A 20,707-nucleotide genomic window follows, 5' to 3' on the forward strand; every position below is an offset into this window, starting at 1 on the left:
CTACTAGAAACTGGGGATCCAGACTTCTGGTTGAGTAGATACTCCATTAGGCCATTCATATGGAGGTGCCTGGCATTGTCCCTGGCCCCAGGGGCTAAGAAGGGAACAAGCATTTATTAAGCACCTGCTTTGTGTCAGGCATTGTGCCAAGTGCTTTACAAATATTATGCCATCTGATTTTCACAGTACTCTTTGGAGGAAGCTGTTGTTTCCCCAGCACACCAAAGGCCTCCCTTGTGACAAAGGCAGACAGGGTAAATGCATATGGAGGGTGAGAATGAGAATCAACATCTCCTTCTGCACCCTGGCCTATCACCTCTGGAATGAAAGGTCGCCATCGGCCCTTTTTCCTATTATATATACTATAATGACTCTTCAAGAAATTTGATTTAACTAAGACCTGCTGCTGCCCAAATTAATTATAAAAAATGCTCAAATTTAAAAAATCATCCTAAGGAATATCTAAAGAGAATATCTGCTGTCAGCTAACAGTGATCCTTAACCACTCAAAGCAGAGACAATTCCTGGAATATATAGGGCCATTACTACTGACTTGTCATGCCCCCTCTCCTCCATCTTTATTTTGTACTTAAAGGTACTTGGGAGGAATAAGGGTCCCTGGAGAGTGCCCGAGGTAAATAGGTGGAGCTTTCTAAACAAACTGGAAAAAGTCAAACCTGGATTCATGATATTTTCTCTATTCAAAAAAGGAAGGAGGCAGCTTGGTGCCAGGGAAACATTTGTAGTTAGATATTTAGGTTCACATTTAGACTCTGCTCATTATTGGCAGTGTGGTCAAGTGGTAAGTCACTTCAGCTTTTTTCTGGTTTCCTCATATGTAAAATGAGGGCTGGACTAAATAATCTCTCAGGTCCTTTTCAGCTCCAAATCCAATAATCCTAAATCAAAACTAGCTCAGGGTAGTCATGCTCCAGCATTTGACATGGCTACTTCCGGCTCTAGTAAGGGCTGCCCTAGGCCAGAGGGGTGCAAGCAGTAAGCAGTAATAGTCAACTAGTCTAGATCTGAGCTCCAGACTGTGGGGCTTCTATGTAAGAGAAGTTGTGCTTGTTCTACGTTCCTGCATAGAAATCTCAGAAAGTTGCTGGCCACAAAGGTACCACTGTCTCAAGTCCCAGGGACTTGTCCCTGGGCGCAGGTTGGTAGGTCTCCCAAGGTTCCACGGGATTAGCCCCCGGGCAAAGCGGAGCAGATCTGAGCTCTCGTGTAGGATCAGAGTGGAGTCAGTCCCTTCACTTCCAGCCTCTGCCAGCCCAGACCCACTTTTGGAAAAAAAATCTGAGAAAGGAAAAACTAACAAAACCTACTGCTGCCATCTGCTGGATGTGAGTGGTCGGACTCTGGAAACTCATTTGATTAGAAGCTCATTCAATTTAAATATGTACACACTGAAAGAATGTATGAATCAATCAATTCTTTATACCATTATTCCTTCTGGCAGCTTCCCTGAGCAGCTTGCTGATCACTCCTTTCCCGTCTCCGAGCTCCTCCTCCTCCTCCTCTAGCAGTTACCAGCGCCGCTGGCTTCGGAGCCAAACAACGAGTTTAGAAAATGGCATTGTCCCAAGGTGGTGAGTGGCAACTTTACTTTTCTTAATAAGGGGAGAAGAACGGGTATATTGTGTGATGCTGGCCAGCAGGCAGCTTGACTTCTCAGCCCAAATTGGGTTAAGGGAGGAGTGACCCATGGTGGTCAGAATCTCCGCTGAAACAGGAAGGCCTTGGCCAGGAAATCTCTTCTGAGAGCGCTGGGGAGTCTGGGGGGCATTTCCCACAAGGCAGTGCTCTCACTGAAAGAATGTATTTGAAGCTCAGAGGAGTACGGTGTGCCAGAACTAGAGTGCCCCAGTCAGAGAGATGAACCCCAGCCCGCCAGGCTTAGGACATACAGGACTCCTTTCCTTAGACTGACTTTCTTACTCCAAAGGAGAGTCACGTACATGACACCACCTGCTGTCTCACTGTACCATCTTTCCTGTTTCCTTCAGCGGGGCATACTCCAGGCATGTTTGCCTTAATCTTCAGTTTCTTTATGACTCAGAGAATTGGCTTGGGGTGGTGTGACCTCGCTGCCTAGGCCTGCAGCCCTCGCTCTGGCCGCTGTTCCATTCAGTGCATTTCATCAGCCTATTGGACACCAGCTGTGGGTAGGACGGCATGTGGCCCTTTTGGAGATGCAGAGAGGGCCAGGGAGGCAGTGTGATTGCCCTGGGCTAGTGGAATATTCTGTGTGGGGTGGACTGAGGACAAAGAAAACCCTGGAAGGGGGGAGGGAGGGCAGTGTGGGAATGGGTGTGTTTATGCTTATTATGGGAGCACTGAGGAGAAAGCAAGTGGCATTGGTTGGTACCAGGCCCAGAACGATGGAGAAGATTTCAAAGTGGGGATATGTGGGCCATTAGCCAGGGGAGTAAAGACAGTCACAAGTTCCTTTGAAAGCCTGGTACAGGTGGTGTAAGCTAAAGTAGAGGCACTTGGGCAGGTAATGGGCAGGACTATACTTGGAGGTAGGAAGCCCTGAGTTCAATCTCAGCTCAGAACTTGCTAGCTGTTAAGACTCTGGGCAAGTCACTTATCCTCTCTACCTCAGTTTCCCTTTTTGTGAAATGGAGATGATAGTGCATCTATTTCCCAGGCTTGTCATGAAGCTCAGATGAGATCACAGAGTGCAGAGCCACCTAGATGTGAGAGGGAGGTATTGTGTAAGATGTTGGTGGGGCTTTAGAATCTATCCATCTGGCTCTCCCACAGCTCCTGTTAGGTGTGGGCCTTCTCCAGGGGAGCTGCTCTGCAGGGCTTCCACCTGCCTGCCTACCTCTGCCCCCAGTGTCAAAGCCTAATCCTCCCCATCTGGTGTGATGTGGGCAATGAGCTCTGCACTTCTGAGCCCTGGCAGCAGGGTGAGGGGGACATTTGCCATCTTCATGTGGAAGTCTGAGGGAGGTGGCTGAGTCTCCTGGCCATATTTCTCATATAGTGTCAGTACATTTTATCCAGGGGCCGTCCTATTGTCCTCTCAAACCTCACACATTATGATGTCATTAGGGGGAAATTCCTCAACCCCAACTTTATTCTTTGTGATTTCATTCTGAGGCTTCTGGCAGTTTAACTTCCCTTCCCCCTAAAATTGTGTGCAGAGAAACTAGCAATGTTGTATCTGAGTGCAAGGATGCAGAATCACAGACTCTCAGAGTGGGAGGACCTGTTCAGAATTACCTGGTGTAGCTTCTTGTCTTACTCATGACATCACTAAGTCCCAGGGGTGAAGTGACTTAGCCTGGCTTACATCTGGCTTGCCAAGGAGGATGTAATAAGCCTCCTTCTGCTTAAAGTCTGTTGCCCTTGAGTGATTCTGTGGCCTTCTGGTAGTGCAACCTACTCAACATGCACAAATGTACTTTTTAGAGGACTAAGAGGGCTTATCAGTATATTCAGTGTCCATTTATTTCTGCTCTCATCAGACACTTCATGAGCTTCCTGATGGCACTCTCCTTTCTAATCAGATTATGAGCCCTTGCCTCTCTCCTTGCCTTTGCATTGGTAACTCTGTCCACATTCCCTGTTCCCCTTTGCTTTGTCAAATCCAGAGCTTTTTTCTAAGCATAGCTCAGGCTCCCTGGTCTGATTTCCTTCAATTGTAAGGAGGTTCTTTGCCTTTTGAAATGGCTTTGTTTTATTTTATATATACCTTGGACTGACTGATTTGTGAAATGTCATTTCACCTTCTCTCCTGGAATGTAAACCCTCTGAAGGGAGGGGAGAGACTGCTTCATTTTTGCCTCTATAATGCCTACCAGGTATTTTTAAGAAATGTTATTTATTTTTACAAACATTTCTTATTTCTTCTTTTCTTCTCCCTCTCCCAACAGTAAACAAGAAAGGAAAACTTAAACCCTAATAACAAATATGTATAGTTCAGTGAAACAAATTTCCATGTTGGTCACATCCAAAATGCATCTCTCACTCTACATTTTTTACCATTGTCTCTTTTAGGAGGGCAAGTAGCATGATTGGAAATATGGTTTTAGCATTGCATTAACTAGAAAGAATTCTAAAGTCTTTCAAACTTGTATTTCTTTAAAATGATTTTGTTGTTATATAAATTATCCTTCTATTTCTGTTCATTTCTCTCTCTCTGTATCAGTTCATAAAGGTCTTCTCAGTTTCCTCTAAAACGGCTTTGGTTTTTTAAATGAGACAATGTTCCAGATTTAACATTTTTTCTCAGGTTCTCTCTCACTTCCTTAATTTTCAGTTTTTGCTGGCATGTAGTATTTTTACATTAATTCCATAATATTAATATGTTTGTTGAATTGAAGGAAGCACAAAATCTACAAATTATCAGCACAAGTTATTTGTCACTTGTTTAATATATTTGTCCCAGAAAGAACTCGGGACCAACAGATAAAAGTGATGGCTAGTTGGTGACAATACCAGAGACTGGCTTTCTTGCCTGCTGGACAATTTCTTTCTACTATGCATGTCAAAATAATTTATTTTAATTTAACTCCTTTTTGAATAATATTTTGTTTTTTCCCAATTTCACATAAAAAGAATTTTTAACATTCGTTTTTTAAAACTTTAAGTTCCAAATTTTCACCCTCCCTCCTTTCCCCTCCCCATCCCTATAATAATTAAAAATGGGTTTGACAAATATAAAAAATTTTAAAAATATATTGTGATCACTGTTTATAAAAAATAATTAACTTCTTAAGTCAAAAGAACTGTTAGCAACTTTACTTACAGCAAGGTAGAGATAGTAAAGTGGGAAATATAGGGACGAGGTAGAAAAAAATCACCTAACTACAAATACCCTAAGTCCTTATCCTAGTGCCTCCAGACCAAATGCAAATCTGAAAGCAAATCTCACTAGAATCCATGGTCCTCATCAAAAAGCTGAAATCTGAAGAGCTAAGAGATACAGAAAAACCACTGAGAACCTTCAGGGCACAGGAGGCCAAGACCCCCAAGAGTCATCACCAAAGCTCATGCTGAAGAGAGTGTCCCCACCAAAGAGTCAACTGAGAGAGAGAGTCCTCCCCTGAAGAACCAAGGAAGGAATCAGCTCTTCTCCTTGGTCTCACCTTTTATAGCCCTTTTTCCACATCATTTCCTGTCTCTCTCCCACTTCATGGGAATCAATCACAGCCTCTGAATTTGCCTATCACTGCCGGGGGGGGGGGGGGGGGGGCTAGTGCTTGTGGTCTTTGGGGGTGTGAACTTTTTTTAAGTGACTTGTGAACTCTCTTACTTAATAACTTACTAAATGTTGAGATGGGGTACTTTTAGTTCTTGATTGTTTAACTCAATAGAAAAAGGGAATTTTAAAAATCTTTTCATCCTTGAGAGGGAAGGTACTTAGAAATAGGCTATACATGTGCAGTCATGCAAAATATATTTTCATAAAGTATGTGTGTATATATGTATAAAATACTTTTATATCCATGTATATTTATATATTCCATTATTATTTGCATAATTCTTTTTAAAGATGAAGTTATTTTATAATGTGTCAGGAATTATTTCAAATATATCATCATGAGGTCCCCAGGCTAATGGATCTCCATTTCTGAGGATGACTTAGGACCCCAGGCCAAAATCTCCTTGCAGATCACCTAGCACAGTGTGCTTTCACTGGTGCTTAATAAATGCTTGTTGCTTGATTGCCCAGGGAGCTGAGTTAGCCTACCAGCTACTGTAGGCAAACATGGCATCCTGGCATCTTCCCAATAGATGGCGCCCTTTCTCCTTTGATAGAACTGGTGCTGGCGAGCCAAAGGGAGAGGCTGGTTTGAAAAAGAACTTCTGAGAAAGTGTATATTCACTTTGTTGGGAAACTTGTTGACTTATTAACAATGGTTTCCGTTGAAGTTAGGTGAAATGCTATTTGTTATCAGGGAAGGTGTGGGAGACTTAATGGAAAGTGACTGATTTTTTAAAAAAATGTATTACATTTTTCCTTTCTCATTACATGCCAATACCATTTTTAGAAATCATCATCTGATATTTTGTGATCCATGTTCTCTCCTTCCCTTCCCTTCCCCCTCTTCTGTCCTCCCTAAGATTAGAGGTAATGTGATATAGGTTATACAAGTACTATCATGTAATACATATTTCCATGTTCAATATGTTATAGAAGATATATGTCGCTAATGCAAGAAAAATACTTATAAAGGAAATAAAGTGAGGAATGGTAATGCTTTGATCTGCATTTAGAATCCTTCAGTTTCTTCTGTGGTGGTAGATAGCCTTTTTCATCATGAGTTTCCTGGAGTTGGCTCAGATCAATATTTTTTTAAAGAAATCAATAAAACAAAGCATTTTCAGAAATATGGTACTTAAATTTTTCTGAAAGAGAGAGGTAAAAGGAAAGGATGAGATTGGGGTGGGAGTAAGAAGGCTTTGTTTCCCCTTCATCTCTAGCCCTAGCACAATGCCTGGTAGAGAGGAGCCACTTAATTAGATTGGATTATTTTGAAACATGTAAATGCAAATTAATACATTTAGAAATGTTTCTCATATTAAACCAGAATGTTGGAAGATAAAATGAAATCTGTTCTTGCCACTGCAGGAGAGAAAAAAGGTAGGTAGCCATTCAGAGAAGAGATGCCCTGACTGGAGGATATGAATTGAGTGACATGTGCCAGAAAGGAGAACCTTCCTTAAAATGATTTTTTCAAGAGAAGGTCATTGGGCCCTAGTCTAAGCTTCAGTAATTTTGTGATGTATTTATTTCCTAAAACTTTGCATTATGAATAGTGTCTGGAGCTTCCTTGTCTCAATGATACTTTTGGAAATAGCAATGGTAAGTTTGTGTCCCTCAGAAGATAGAAAAATAAGAACTCCACACTTTAAACATTTAAAAGGTAATTGACAATTTCTGCAAATTTGGGAGATATTTATATTAAGGTTTTAAAAATTAAAACACTAGTTTATCTGGCAATATAGTTCATATCTAATTTCACTTCTAAGTTCATAATAAACTCCATTCTTAAGTTTCTTCTCTATAAACTGAAAGTCATCATTCTTGCCCTTCTGTAGCTTCACTAAAAGTGTTAAGAGAGCATAGGAATAGAGGCCTTGGAAGTGAAACTGTAGAGGTCATCTAATTCAACCTCATTTTGCACATATGGAAACTGGGTCCCAAAGGAGTTAAGTCAGTCCATATGCATTTATTAAGCACTTACCATGAGCTAGGCACTGCTTGGTGTTGAGGACACCAAGACCCTCCCTGCCCTCAAGGAGCTTCCATTCTGTTTGAGGAAAGAAGTCCATATATGCCCACACCCAGAATCACTGGAACAGAAGGGAGACTGAGCTGAGACTTGGAGGAAGCTAGGGAATCTGGGAGGCCTAGCTGAAGCAGAAGAGCTCTTTGGTCCTAGAGGCCAGAGGGAACTACTTGAGATAGCTGAGGTACCAATAGAAAAATGAAGCAATCCTTGTCCTCAAGGAATTCTCTCTCTATGGAAGAGTGGTGGTGGGAAAGTAAGTTATTATTTGCCCAGTCCCAAAGTCGGTGAGTCAGAAAATAGATCAGTCATTTAGCACACCTTTTCTGGAAAGCATTAATCCTGTTGCTGTGATTGCATTCTTTCTGGGCAGTGTCCACAGGTTTGGTTGGGAGAATAGAGGGGCGGCAAGGCAGTGAGGAGGGGCAGAGCATACCTCGGACTTGGTTTAGATTTTCAAGATATTATTGTTACAATAAACAGGTCTTAATTACTGTTAAGGGTTTTTAACACAGATCCTACCCACGGTGGTTAAATGATAGCTATGACCAGTGGTCCTGATGGCACTGGGAAAGTTTTGTTTTCCTTTAAACTCTTGCCTTTGGTCTTAGAATTGATACAATGTAGGTTCCAAGGCAGAAGAGTGGGAAGGGGAAGGCAATTGGATTAAGTGACTTTTCCAGAGTCAGATAACTAGGAAGTTATCTCAGGCCAGACTTCAACCCAAGACCTCTGGTCTCCAGGCCTGACACTCACCTAGCTGTCCTGGAAAGTTATTTTCAGGGTTGAGATTGCCCCTTCCAGGAAGTGATCAAGCATGATGCCAAGGCAAAATACCACTTGTGATGATTAATTAGATATCGCTTTGTAGCTCTTATTCATATCTACTTAAATCCCTTCTATTTTTAGGTATAGATAAATAAAAGAAGTATAAGGAATAGAAATTTCAGAAGAACAGATGTTTTATACCTCAAACAATTTTTAGGATTATAGGTTTAAAGCTGGAGGAGACACCTAGTTTCCTACAACACAATATTTAATAATGAAGTCACTAAAAAAAAAAAGGACCAAGAAAATACTAAGTGGTTTGGAGAATTTTAAAAAAGCATTTAAAAACCTCTTATTACTGAAAACAGTATGGGGTAACCTGATGCTGTTCCAGTTTTTCAGAAGGGGAAATTCAGAAATAGAGCAGACATGATCAACACGATCAGTTAGTGGGAGACTGAGTTCTGGGTTCAGCTTATAAATTTTTCTTTTTAAATGTCTTATTCCCATCTCCCACACATGGAACCTTTTCCTACCCCCTAAAAAAAATAATTAAAGTAGAGCAAGGTAGTAAGCAACTATCTCTCCTAGTGCCTAGGAGTCTCAGGAGCTTCTCTTTCATTGTTGTTCTTTAGGAACAAGCTAGATCATTGTAATTAACACTTGGCTTCTTTCAGTTTTGTTTTGGTTTATTTATATTGTTTAATTACTTTTACTTTTTCTACTTACTTTATATCAGTTAATACAGGTATTCTCATGCTTTTCTGAATTCCTCATTTCTTGTTTTTTAAAGCACAGTAATATTCCATTGTGTTTATAAACCACAGTTTTTGCACCTAATCCTAAACTGCAGGACACTCTTTGTTTTCAGTTTTTTATTTTTTATATCTTGATGCATATTATTTCATTATGGGTACATACCTAATAATGTCTCAAACTGTCTTAAAGGGTATGGGTAGTTTATAGGCTTTTTGAATGTTTCCAAATTCAAACTATGAAGCATCTCTGACTTGCCTTGACTCTAGGGTAATTCTTTAGGGTTGCAGGATTAACTCTGTCAGTATGATCAGATACATGCCAACCTAACAGACCAATTTTTCTGTGCACAGGTCAACAGAGGAGACTTTTAGCTTGGCTGATGAGACCTGCAGTTCTAATCCTGCTATAGTTCGAAGAAAGAAAATTGCCATCAGCATCATCTTCTCCCTGTCTGAAAAAGAGGAGGCACAGAAGAATTTCCAGGATTTCTTTTTCTCTCACTTCCCTCTCTTTGAATCTCATATGAACAAGCTGAAAAGTGCAATTGAAAAGGTAATGAACTCCAGTCTAATGGTGAGATGGAGAAGCAATAGTAGGACTTCTTTACTCCTCTTCATTCCAGGGGAACTGTTGGATATTGGTTAAAGATGAAGTGCTGGATCTCCTTAGGAAAAGTCCTTCTAATTGTCTGGTTCCTTAATGCCATTACTGTTGTAGGTGTTTGAGATTGATCAGAAGATAGACACTGTTTAGTAAAGCCAGGAAAATGAGTTATAAAGGAAATTCTCTCTCTGGGAAGTAATTTTGCCTGTTTTTTTGTTGTTGTTTTTGTTTTTTAATTAAGGCCATGATCTCCTGCCGAAAGATAGCAGAATCAAGCCACAGAGTACAATTTTATATCAGCCATCTGATGGAAGCTCTGAGAGAGTTCAGGTGAGTTTCTGGAAAGGGGAGGAGAGTGAGTCCACAGCCATAAAAAAATAATGAATTTTAATTCCTCAAATTGATAAAGAGTGGTAAGGTTTAGGGAGCACTCATATAACTACTAAACACTTTATATACATTCTCTTATTGCAACTGTATGGCTTAGTTCCTTGAGCTAGGGGAAAAAAAATCTTTTTAAAGATGAGGGATTTGAACTCAGCTATTCTGACCCCAGAATGCTATGCTGTTTCAGCTTATTTGCTTGAAAGAGAAAGTAGCCAAGAGAAATGGGCAGGGAGTGGGAAGGGGGAGTGCAGTTTGTAGATCAGTGCCTTATCCTTCCTAGATGTTTAGTAACAAGGTACAGAATCTCTAGCACTGAGTGTTCCTCATCACTAACAGAGGCAACTTCTAATATGATTTTTAAAAAATCTTGTGTGTGCAGTATATATGTGTGTATGTATACACACACAGTTACAGTCAAGGAAGATAGGATGCTACAGGGAAAGAATGCTGGATTTGGAGTCAGAGGGTCTGGGTTCAAATCTCCTCTTTCCTGAATATGTCTATCATGGACATGGCATTTACTAAGCACCTGCAGTATACCATATCATGTTTAGTCACTTTCATGCATTGAGAGTTTATAAAAATAGAATCCTAGACTGAGAGCTAGGAAAGATCTTAGGAGGTCTTCTAGGCTACCTTTTTCATCTAATAGATGAGGAAGTTAAGGCCCAGAACAGTTGAATGACTTGCTAGAGGTCTCACCTGGTACTTGGCAGAGTTGGAATTCAGGCTTTCTGACACCACTTGAACTCCACTGCTTTTCTTTTACCCAGTCTACCAGCCTGTGGTAACCCTCTCATGGGGAGAAACTGGACCCAGCTCATTTCCTATTCGACTTGATTGGAATTGTGGTACCACACTGTGTATCCCCACTGGGGACTGGGACCCCCAGTTCCCCCAGAGGCTGTGGGATGAGTAGCTTTCTCAGGAGGCTCTAGATTTCGCATACAAGGGGCTGGTAAACACCTCAGATTTGGGAATACTTAAATGGAATGAAATGGCTAGATTGGGGCATCTTGGTAACTTATGGGGCCTCTTAGGAACTTGCCTCCCTTTTATAGAAATGATGATCACATCTGATAAGAGCGAGTATTGCATGATCCTATTCCCTTGATGTTCACATGTTGATCTCTCTAATGACATATTTGAGAACTGCTAGAAAATCACACTTTCTGAAAGCAGAGAGGATCTTAACAAAGACTTTTTTAAAAAGTTTTTTTTAATTTTTTGCCTTGGGTTGCTCACCTAAGGATGTTTCTGGAATCCAGACTGTTTTTCAGTGCTCACACTAGTGATTCTGTAGCTAGATTCAAGAGACTGAAGCACCATGGGCAGTGTTGCATTTAGTCCATGATCTCCACCAAGATTTCCTTAGTTATCAAGTGTATGAATAGCTTATGGGACATTGTAAGACTAAATGCAATGTTTAAAATGATTCTTTAAATACCTGAAGCCTCTTGGAGCAATTGGCCTGTCAGATGTTGTTATTCACAAAGATGAACCAGAGCTGTCAGTATCATCTTTTTCCATCTTGTCCTCTTATCTTCTACAGAGGGACTATCTGGAATTTATACTCTGTCCCAAGGATCACAGAGCCTGTTTGGCTTACCATGATGTCCAGCACGCTGGAGAAAACGCAGCTCTGCCAACGCTTTCTCAAGGAGTTTACACTTCTGATTGAGCAGATCAACAAGAATCAGTATGCTTCCCCCTTCCCAGGCATAATTATATTCCAGTGCATGCCAGTCCTTTGGTATAAGAGTGTGTGCACAGCCATTTGTATTGACTCCTGCTGTGGTTCCTGTCCTGCTATTTAATCATCTGCTGGTGCTTTTGTTTCCCTCTAGGTTTTTTGCTGCATTACTGACTGCAGTATTAACTTACCACCTGGCATGGGTGCCAACTGTGATGCCTGTTGATCATCCTCCAATCAAAGCCTTTTCTGAGAAACGTACTTCACAATCAGTGAACATGTTGGCCAAAACACACCCCTATAACCCCCTCTGGGCACAGCTGGGTTAGTAATTGATTCTGGTGTCTGGAGAGCATGTAGGATTGGCTAAACCTCTTAAAATGTGTAGATCTTCGTAAATACGCTGCAGGGCAGCATGGTGTAATCCACAGAGGGTTAGAGGGGAGCCGGCCTCTGACACAGCCTGGCCTTATCACTGTGAGCAAGTCACATCCCATCTTGGTGCCCATGCAGCCCTCCAGGATGAAACTTTCCAAAGGAGTTGCCACTCTGAATGAGCTTTCTACATTGGCAATTTCCTAAACCAGTGAAAATTCTGTCCCCTCTACCCCCCCCCCCACACACACACATAAATGATCCCACTTTTTACCTAACACCTGTGTTTGCCTCAGTTTCCTCATCTGTAAAGTGGGGAAAATAATAGCACTTACCTCCCTGGGTCCTTGTGAGGATCAAATGAATAACAGTTGTAAAGTGGCTAGCACCCACTAGCGCATGTAAATGCTAGCTGCCCTCATCATCATTAATTGTTCACATACTATATTTTCTAGGCCAAGAATTCCTGGCCCAGCTGAGTATCCTAGTTGTCTATAGAGGTGGAGTCTCAGAGAGACTCAGGGCATAGTCCAGAACAGGAGGGTCTGTTTGGGGGCATTAATGACTATTGCAAAGAACAATGTAAATAGATGCTTGCACATTTGTTATTTTAACTGACTAAAGGAAATCCTCTTCATGAAGGCAGTGGGGTCCATGGCAGTGCCACAGAGCTTTTTAAATACAGTCCCTGTCCTTGAGGACCTGATGTTCTCCTAAGAACAAGACCCCCAGACTGTCCAGGAAGGCAAATGGACTTTGGAGACAAAGCTGACTATTCTTGCCTGCCAGGACTCTGACTGGGCATAGCTTTCAACTATGTTTTCAACTAAATGAAGCTTATAGGGGTAATGTGGCATAACAGATAAAGAGTTCAGACTTGGGAGCCAGGAAGGCCTGGGTTCAGATCTGCCTGAGAAGGTGTCATTCAGCATTGGAGGAAGGAGTATCCTCCTGGAGGATTTCCTTATACTTGTGAAATACTAGGTCCAGGTGCTACCTCTAACCAAAGTTCATACCTGTCCCTCCTGTAGATAAATACGCTTCTGCCTCTTTTACAAAGGGTGGCCAAGGCCATCTCCTCAGGGCTCTTAGAATTCCCATTGAGGAGGAGAATGATACCAATGAAGACAGATTTTCCCACTCTTCTCAAAGACTTGCTTGTTAAGAATTCTATTGTCAACACTCTTATTCCTGATATCACTTATTCTGGGAATGTGTTATCAGCCTCAATATTGATCTCCAGACTTTGGGGAAATACATAGTTACTCCTTTCCACCAAAAGAGGCTCCTTCTCTAGACAAGTCTTGAATAAAAGAATGAATTTCACACCCACACACACACCCCCTACACCCCTTCTGGTTAGGGAAAGGATACATTTGGCAACAAATTTGATGTTAAAAGATCACCAAACTGGATTTTAAATTATCTTTTAAATAATGTAAATATACACAAATGTAACAGATCAATAAATTATGTTTTAAATTAGATAATAATTTTATTTATACTTACATATGTAACAAATTTGATTTTAAGTGGAATATGTAATATCAGTGCATTTATATTTGTAGCATATAATAAAGCATTTAAAATCTAGTTTTTTGATATATACCAAATATATCCCTCCCTGCTTCCCTATCCAGCCAGCCAACTTTTCTGACTAAGAACTAAAAGGAGAGGTAGGAGCTTTAGCCAACAAAATAGATACTCTTCCACTCTCTCCATCATCCCCTGCCTCTTCAGGGGAGGGAAGGAGATTAATTTTCTCATTTCTTCAGCACCAGTATTGACCATTATAATTATGCTTCGTTGACATTGTGATAAGCAGTGTGTATATTGTTTTCTAGGTCCTACTTATTTTGCTCTGCATCAGAATATAGAAAATAGATATTAAGATCCATTAAGATTTTGTTTTTTTTGTTGTTTTTTCAGAACAAAGTTTGAAAGGGAAAGGATTCTTTTAGCATACTTTCATATCCAGGGTCTAACATTGCTTTAAAAAAATTTTTTTAAGAACTATTTATGGTGCTCAGTGGTTAGAGAGCCAGATCTGGCAATAAGAAGTTCTGGCCTCATATGCTTCCTAGCTTGTGTGACCCTGTACAAATCACTTAAATCCCATTGCCTAGCCCTTACAGCTTTTCTGCCTTGTGACCAATACTAGGTAATAATTCTAAGACAGAAGATAAGGGCCAAAAAAATAAAAAATCACTCATTTCCTAAATGAAACTTTGAGGTGCTTTGAGGAGCGTATCTTCCAGAAAAAAAAAAAGGAATTAAGGATCCTTTTGCATTTTGCAAGTCAGACCCTATCCTATTTGTCTTCTTTTCTTAGTACTACATTTCAGTGAGGACATTACTGAGCTGAAGGTGGTCCATAAGAGGGCAACTAGGATGATGAAAGACAGACTGAATCATTCTCATAGAAGAATGCTGAAAGAATTGGGCATAGTGAGCCTTCAGGACTCAGGGTGGCAGATGGAAACAAAATATGCTTAGTTGTCTTCAAGTATTTGAAAAGTCATCCCATGGAAAAGGATATTTACATTTGTTTGTGCTCGGAGTGCTTCTAGAACTGAGAGTAGTGGTTGGACTTTGCAACGAAGCAAATTTAATCTTGATAATAGGAAAAATGGAGCCACCGACTATGTTTACTTTGATGTTAGAGAGTGAGAGAGATGGAATGGAGCAAGAAGGTGGAGAGGGGCAATAGATTGTTCCTCCCCTCTCTTTCCTTAGTAAAACCAGCACTAGTTGTCTTCAGAATTACAGAGTATATCTCTTCAGAGACTGGGTTGAATGTAAAGTCGAGGACTGAAACTAATTCTTCTTCCTTGAGGAGAAAGTATAGCTCTCCTCCCCAAGCTTCAGGTCTCTCTCCCTAGATATTATGAGGCAGACATTTGATCTAAGGAATAACTATTCTAAAGGGACATACACAAGATAGGGTAAATAGGATTATTGGGTAAGGAACTGGAAAGTGGGAAGTAGGAGATCTTTAAGACTAACAACTGACCTCCTCCCCAAATCCTGAAGGGTCAGGCTACCTGCCTGACCCTCCTAGGTCAGTTGTGAGAGCTGTCTTGACTTCTATCTACCCAGGTTGTAGTACAAAGTTCAAGGACAGACTTTAGGGGGTAGAGAGGAAAATCTTCTTTTAATGGATGACTTTATAGTCAAAGTCCTGTCCACTCCTTTTCTCATCAGCTCGATCCAAGGGGTTTGAGTTCACAGAGAGATGGTCAATGCTCAGAAGGTCTTTCTGCCTCAGAGATTTCTCTTAGACCAACCACCCTTGAGGAGTTTCCAAAGAGAAGTGAAGTAACTGCTTTGAATCTTCTCAGCTCCTCTGTCCCTTCCTGGAATTCTCTGTCTTCCTTGCTCCTCCCCTGCTTGAGTTGCTTGTTTGCATGCTGAATCTGACTTTCTTCTCTTACAAAACTTCCCTATGATTAGTTTTCCAAAAGCCAAATGGGATTGTCTGCCTTGGGTGGAGGTTATATTTGCAGTTTTCAGGCAGGATCTGAATGGCTACTTGTTAAGGATATGTTGAGGTGGGAATATATTTTTACATTATTTTTAATTTTTAAAGATATTTTATTTTCCCAATTACATGTAATAACAATTTTCAGCATATATTTTCTGAATTTATAAGATCCAAATTGTTTCTCCCTCCCTTCTCTCCCCTGCCTCAGAGATGGTAAGCAGTTTGATCTGGGTTATACATGTGTTATCATGCAAAATATACTTCCTTCAGCTTGTTGATCATTGTAAGAGAATACTCACATAAAACCAAAACTCCAAAATAAAACAATATGTGAAAAATAGCATTTGGTCAGCATCTGACTCTAACAGTTCTTTCTCTGGAGGTGGATAGTATTCTTTGTTATAAGTCTTTCAGAGCTGTCCTGGATCATTCTATTGCAGAAAGTAGCTACGTCTTTCACAGTTGATTATCATACAGTATTGTTTTTATGGTGTACAATGTTCTCCCGGTTCTGCTTATTTTACATTACATCAGTTCATAGAGATCTTTCCAGCTTTTTTTCTGAAATCATCCTGCTCATTGTTTCTTACAGCACACTAGTATTCCATCACTAACATGTACCACGTTTTATACAGCCATTCCCCAATTGATGGACATTCCCTCAATTTCCAATTCTTTGCCACCACAAAAAGAGCTGCTATAAATATTTTTGTACAAATAAGACGTTTCCCCCTTCTTTATGATCTCTTTGGAAAGGATATGCACAGTTTATAGCCCTCTGGTATTCTTCTAAACTAGATGGCAATTATTCTTCTGGAATAGTGGAATAGGCGGTCCCTGTCTACTTAGTGTGTCCAATTCTTTATGATATGACTACTTCTAATCCAGCTGAGGTTCCAGGCTGGCTGCAACAAGATAGAACAAGATCGTAATCAGGGGCCAGGAATCATGTCCCCACACTAAATCTTTCTAGCCCAATAACTTTCTTGTTCCATCAATTAATCCTTGAATGGCATACTTTCCAGTCCCCTCCCCATCCCAGGCCCTTCCTCTGAATTTGCATAAATTTAGCAATGCCCTTCCTAGAATGTAATCTCCCAAATGCAACCCAGTACTCCAGATAGGTCTGACCAGTGCAGAGCATCCTCTGATTCATCAGACAATTTGAGTAGGTGCTTGCTTTCCTGGTGCCATGATGCACCATCAAGCAGACCCAGATAGAGCTAGTGGACCCTTGCATCCCCAATTCTTTCTGCATTAACTGGACAGCCATGACTTGTCCATTATCCTGTGCTCATGCCTGCCTCTACACCGATAGTGAGATTAAATTAATTAAAATGTCACATGAGTTTTTGAAAGTGATAATCCTACTGCAACCAGCAAAAATAATCAGAGGTTAGTGCCAACAATCACTTGTTTCCTAGGAGGGTTTTTTTTCCTTCCACAAAAATATCATTTGTCTTCATGTTGGAAGATAAAACTGAATTGTTACTGGATAATTTCCTCTAGGAATTTTCTTAGTCCTTAATACCAAAAGATATGAGGACTTTTAACCCTCAATGAGGCCTTTTATTGTTTGGAATAATTCTGTGCCATTCCAGTCCTACTCTTGCACTGTTGTGACTAGCCCTGATCTTAAAATAGGGAACATTTTCCCTGTTAGAGACCTATCATTTCTCACAATCAAGCTTGCTATATCCAAAATTCAACTGATTTTTCTCCCTGAACCTTGTCATCCCTTCAAACTTCCCAGTTATTAGAAATTGGGCACATCTATCTTCTCAATCACTCAGATTCCTAACATTGGTGTTACCCTTCTCTCTTGCCTTCTGCACCGAAACAACAAAAATAAAAACCTAATTGCCTTTTTTTTTAGTGTAAATGTATGTCTTTATTTTTTTTTTAAGTTTGATACATCAACCATGTATAAATAGCCATTTAATTGTTTTTCATTCTTTTTTTCTTTCCTTTTTTCTTTTTTTTGTCTTTGCAGGTGACTTATATGGGGCCATTGGTTCTCCAGTGAGACTGACTCGGACCGTAGTCATTGGGAAGCATAAGGATTTGGTCCAGCGAATCCTTTATGTCCTGACTTACTTCCTTCGATGCTCGGAGCTACAGGAGAACCACCTGACATGGGGTGGAAAGCTCTGGGAAGGTGAGGAGGTACTGAATGGGAGCAAGATGACAACAGCCTTGGAGAAAGGAGAGGTGGAAGATTCTGAATATGTGGTTGTGACTATGAGGAATGAGCCTGCACTGGTACCTCCTGGGCTGCCCTCAAAGCCTGGTGAGAAAAAAACAGATGCCTCAGAAGGCCTGGGCCCTGTACACCTCCTTTCCAGGGGCAGCACCGAAGGTAGCAAAGGCTCAGGAAAAAACGAGCAGAACTTCGAGGCCTGTCCTGTGGCCTCCTCGGATGAAACAACATTGGATGCTTCTTGGGAGAATCAGGGCCCATTGCACAAGGAGGGGAAAAACCAAAAGGAGACCTCTGAGCATCACTCTCCAAGCTCCTCCAGTCTCAAAAGGTCAAGCAGATCTGAAGCTTGGGTGATGGAGCTGAAGACTGAACAGCAGGCTTCTGGTGAGGAGCTGAAAGTAGAGATGGACAAGAAACCCCCAGACAGGTCATCTGCCCGACCTTGTCCGGACAGACGTTCCCAGGAAAACCCTCATTTAGAGAAAGTCACTTTCCAGATTGGAAGCTCAGTATCTCCAGAGTCAGATTTGGAAAGCCGAGCAAAAGACTTGGAGGAGAAGCTGAAGGCCTTTAGGAATCCTCCTGATTTAGCAAAGAGTCTCTTGGGTCAGGCCAGGGAGACTACTGAACTAGCTCAGGAACAACAGGTTTCTCAGGTCCCTTTTAGGCCTGGCATGCGGAGGAATGTTTGCTATACCCAGATCCCATCTTCTGAAGAACATGAAGGCCTAGGCCAGGGTTTTGCTGAGGGGAAAGATACTCGAATTGATGTCATAGACACTGCTGAGCCTCCTGGCCTGGAGGCCAAACCCTTGGCCCCTTTGGACAAGGGATCAGGAATCGGAAAACAAAGAATTCTGGAGGAAGGTAGAGGTTTGTGCTTGAAGACTGGGAAGGGACAGTCATTAGAACCTGTTCAGAACAGGTGTATGCAGCAGGACCCTGGCCTCATGGGAGCTGCAGATGTCCCCTGTGGGGATACTGAGAGGAAAACAGCCTTCAGGATGGAAGGAGACATTCCTAGGAATGAAAGCTCAGACAGTGCCCTCGGTGACAGTGATGATGAAGTGTGCACTTCAGTTCCGGGAAACTTATGCCCCAACAGTGAGGGCAGTGAAGAATCCTTAGAGGTAGAGCTGCCTTTGCCAAGGTAAAGGAAAGAGGAATGAAATAAAATCAGGTTGGGAAGGAGAGGGAATTTCATTGAGAATGTGGCCAGACAAGAAAAACTGTGTATTCTTTTTTGTCCTTAGAATCAGTACTGCACTTTAGTTTATATGGGGATCTTGCCTTTACTAATGCAGTTTGGTGCCATCTCTGCCCCTTGTCACCTGAGAGAGTTGCCCAGGGCCCTGAGAGCTGGGAAGGGATTCTTTAGGGGCATCTTACACCTACAGATCAGAGCACCTGCCTCCTAAGGAGGTCAAGATGTAAAAGCACTCTGTGAATGGTGTTACTATTAAACACCCAGGTGATTAGGAAAAGAAGTGGTGTCAAGTTGATGAGTTATAGTGGATCCAGTTTTGTGGCTGTTTATTTTCTAATATATAAGAAAAAAAATGGAGGGGCATTTAAAGTAAATTATTAAACATCTATTGTAGGTCTCAGATCATCAGCAACCAAAATGTAAAGAACTTTGGCCGTTCCCTTTTAGGGGGTTACTGCCCCATATACATGCCTGATCTGGTGCTCCATGGGACCAGCAGTGACGAAAGACTGAAGCAGTGCCTGTTAGCAGACCTTGTCCATGCAGTGCATGTAAGTGATTCCATCCCCGAACTTCTCACTTTTGATGGAGATAATTCTAGGGAGTCACGGGGAGTTACAGATGGTTTGATTTTTATCCAGTCCCTGTATGTTTGGTTTTTCAAAGAAATTTACTTTAACTGATTTATCATTAGCTTTCCTTTGATGACTCCTCTAGTATAACTATATATAAAGATTAAGAATACTTACTGGAAAAGTGCCCTATAGCAGCTGATAAGTGCTCTTTCCCCACCCCCCACCCCCCTACCATAATAGAGAAACTGAGCAATGTGAATATGATGGGTCTGTTTTTAATTGAGCTGCTGTTGAGAATGTGCAAAAATAGACATTTTGTATCAGAAACATTTTGCATTCTGTGGTGGGGGAAGTCCTCACTCACTTAGGAAAATCAGACTATCTTTCCCTTCACTTCTCATGGAATAAATGCAAAATGCCTTCCCTTTGGCAGGGAGGAGGAGAAGGGCACAAGGCGTCAGTAGGTGCTGCCACTTTCTTCTGGTAGCTCCATTAGGAAGATGGAGAAGTGATAGCAGACACAGGGCAAACCCACCAAAGGGCTTTTCTGGGAAATGGAACATGGTAGTCGCCTCTCCTGGGGGGAGAAGTCAGTGAGGTGGGTCAGTATTTAGCTTCCGAGCAGTGTATCTGTTGGAGCATTCCCTAGCCCAGCCCTGCTCTGTGCCTGGGCATCCCCTCCTATAGAATGTCAGAGGAGTAGAGCCTGGTGGTGAGCACCCTAGGGCTGCCTCCTCTCTCCTCCCTCTTTCTCCCTCTTGGCATCTCTCTCTCCTCCTTCCCCCCTTTCTTTTCCATCTCTTCCCTTCTCCCTTTCCTCCAGCCCTTCTCATTGCTATATCCTTTGGAGAGCTGCTCAGACTAATGTCACAGGAGAGGTGCTCATTTGCTGTGCAGAGGATACAATAGGAGACATAATCCCCTACCCCCACCCCTCCACCTTCTCAGATTTACTCCCTGTCTCAGTGTTCCTCTGCTCCCTCATGTTCCTGAGAGTTGCTTCTTTTTGTGTCCTCAGTGCTTAGCCCAGGGCCTGGCACACGGTAGGGGCTTCATTATAGTTGGTCAATGGATTGATGCATTGATCCATCACCATTTGTAACCATGGTCAGCCAGCAGGTCTTGTTGAAGGTGCTTCTCTCTCCCATGTAACCCACTCTGTGTCAGGGAGCAGCAGGCCTCACTGGGACCCTCCCTGTGGCTGGCTGGCTGGCTGAATTTCCCTGCTTGTAGTCCCTCTCATCTTCAGATCTCCTTCATGGGTATGCTCCCTGCAATATTTGCTTAGTCCTTTCTTGGGTCGTGCTGAAAGTCACATGTGCCATGAGGGACAGGAGTGGTCAAATGAAACCAGGGATCTCTTGTATTGTTTGCATTCCTCACTCTGTTAGGTAACTGTG

The 20,707-nt window shown here is 41.8% G+C and overlaps 1 protein-coding gene and 1 long non-coding RNA gene across 5 annotated transcripts in view; one reads left to right on the forward strand and one right to left on the reverse strand.

Annotated features, from left to right (window-relative positions):
• The window catches only part of FNIP2 (folliculin interacting protein 2), a 141,405-nt gene that overhangs the window by 85,098 nt on the left and 35,600 nt on the right, over positions 1-20,707 (forward strand). For all 4 annotated transcript variants that reach the window (XM_007496172.3, XM_001374855.5, XM_007496171.3 and 1 more), the window contains 7 exons: positions 1,463-1,592; positions 9,131-9,332; positions 9,625-9,713; positions 11,323-11,469; positions 11,618-11,787; positions 17,316-18,675; positions 19,127-19,283. In XM_007496172.3, the coding sequence (XP_007496234.2) occupies positions 1,463-1,592; positions 9,131-9,332; positions 9,625-9,713; positions 11,323-11,469; positions 11,618-11,787; positions 17,316-18,675; positions 19,127-19,283 (2,255 nt within the window). The remainder of the gene's footprint in view (positions 1-1,462; positions 1,593-9,130; positions 9,333-9,624; positions 9,714-11,322; positions 11,470-11,617; positions 11,788-17,315; positions 18,676-19,126; positions 19,284-20,707) is intronic.
• LOC130455078 (uncharacterized) lies at positions 8,882-11,326 on the reverse strand. The gene is made up of 2 exons (XR_008912923.1): positions 10,473-11,326; positions 8,882-9,525 (listed from the first exon to the last, which is right to left on the reverse strand). It is a non-coding gene; the product is annotated as an uncharacterized LOC130455078 (long non-coding RNA).

Source organism: Monodelphis domestica, chromosome 6 (assembly GCF_027887165.1).
Source record: "Monodelphis domestica isolate mMonDom1 chromosome 6, mMonDom1.pri, whole genome shotgun sequence".
In the NCBI taxonomy this organism is placed as follows: domain Eukaryota; kingdom Metazoa; phylum Chordata; class Mammalia; order Didelphimorphia; family Didelphidae; genus Monodelphis; species Monodelphis domestica.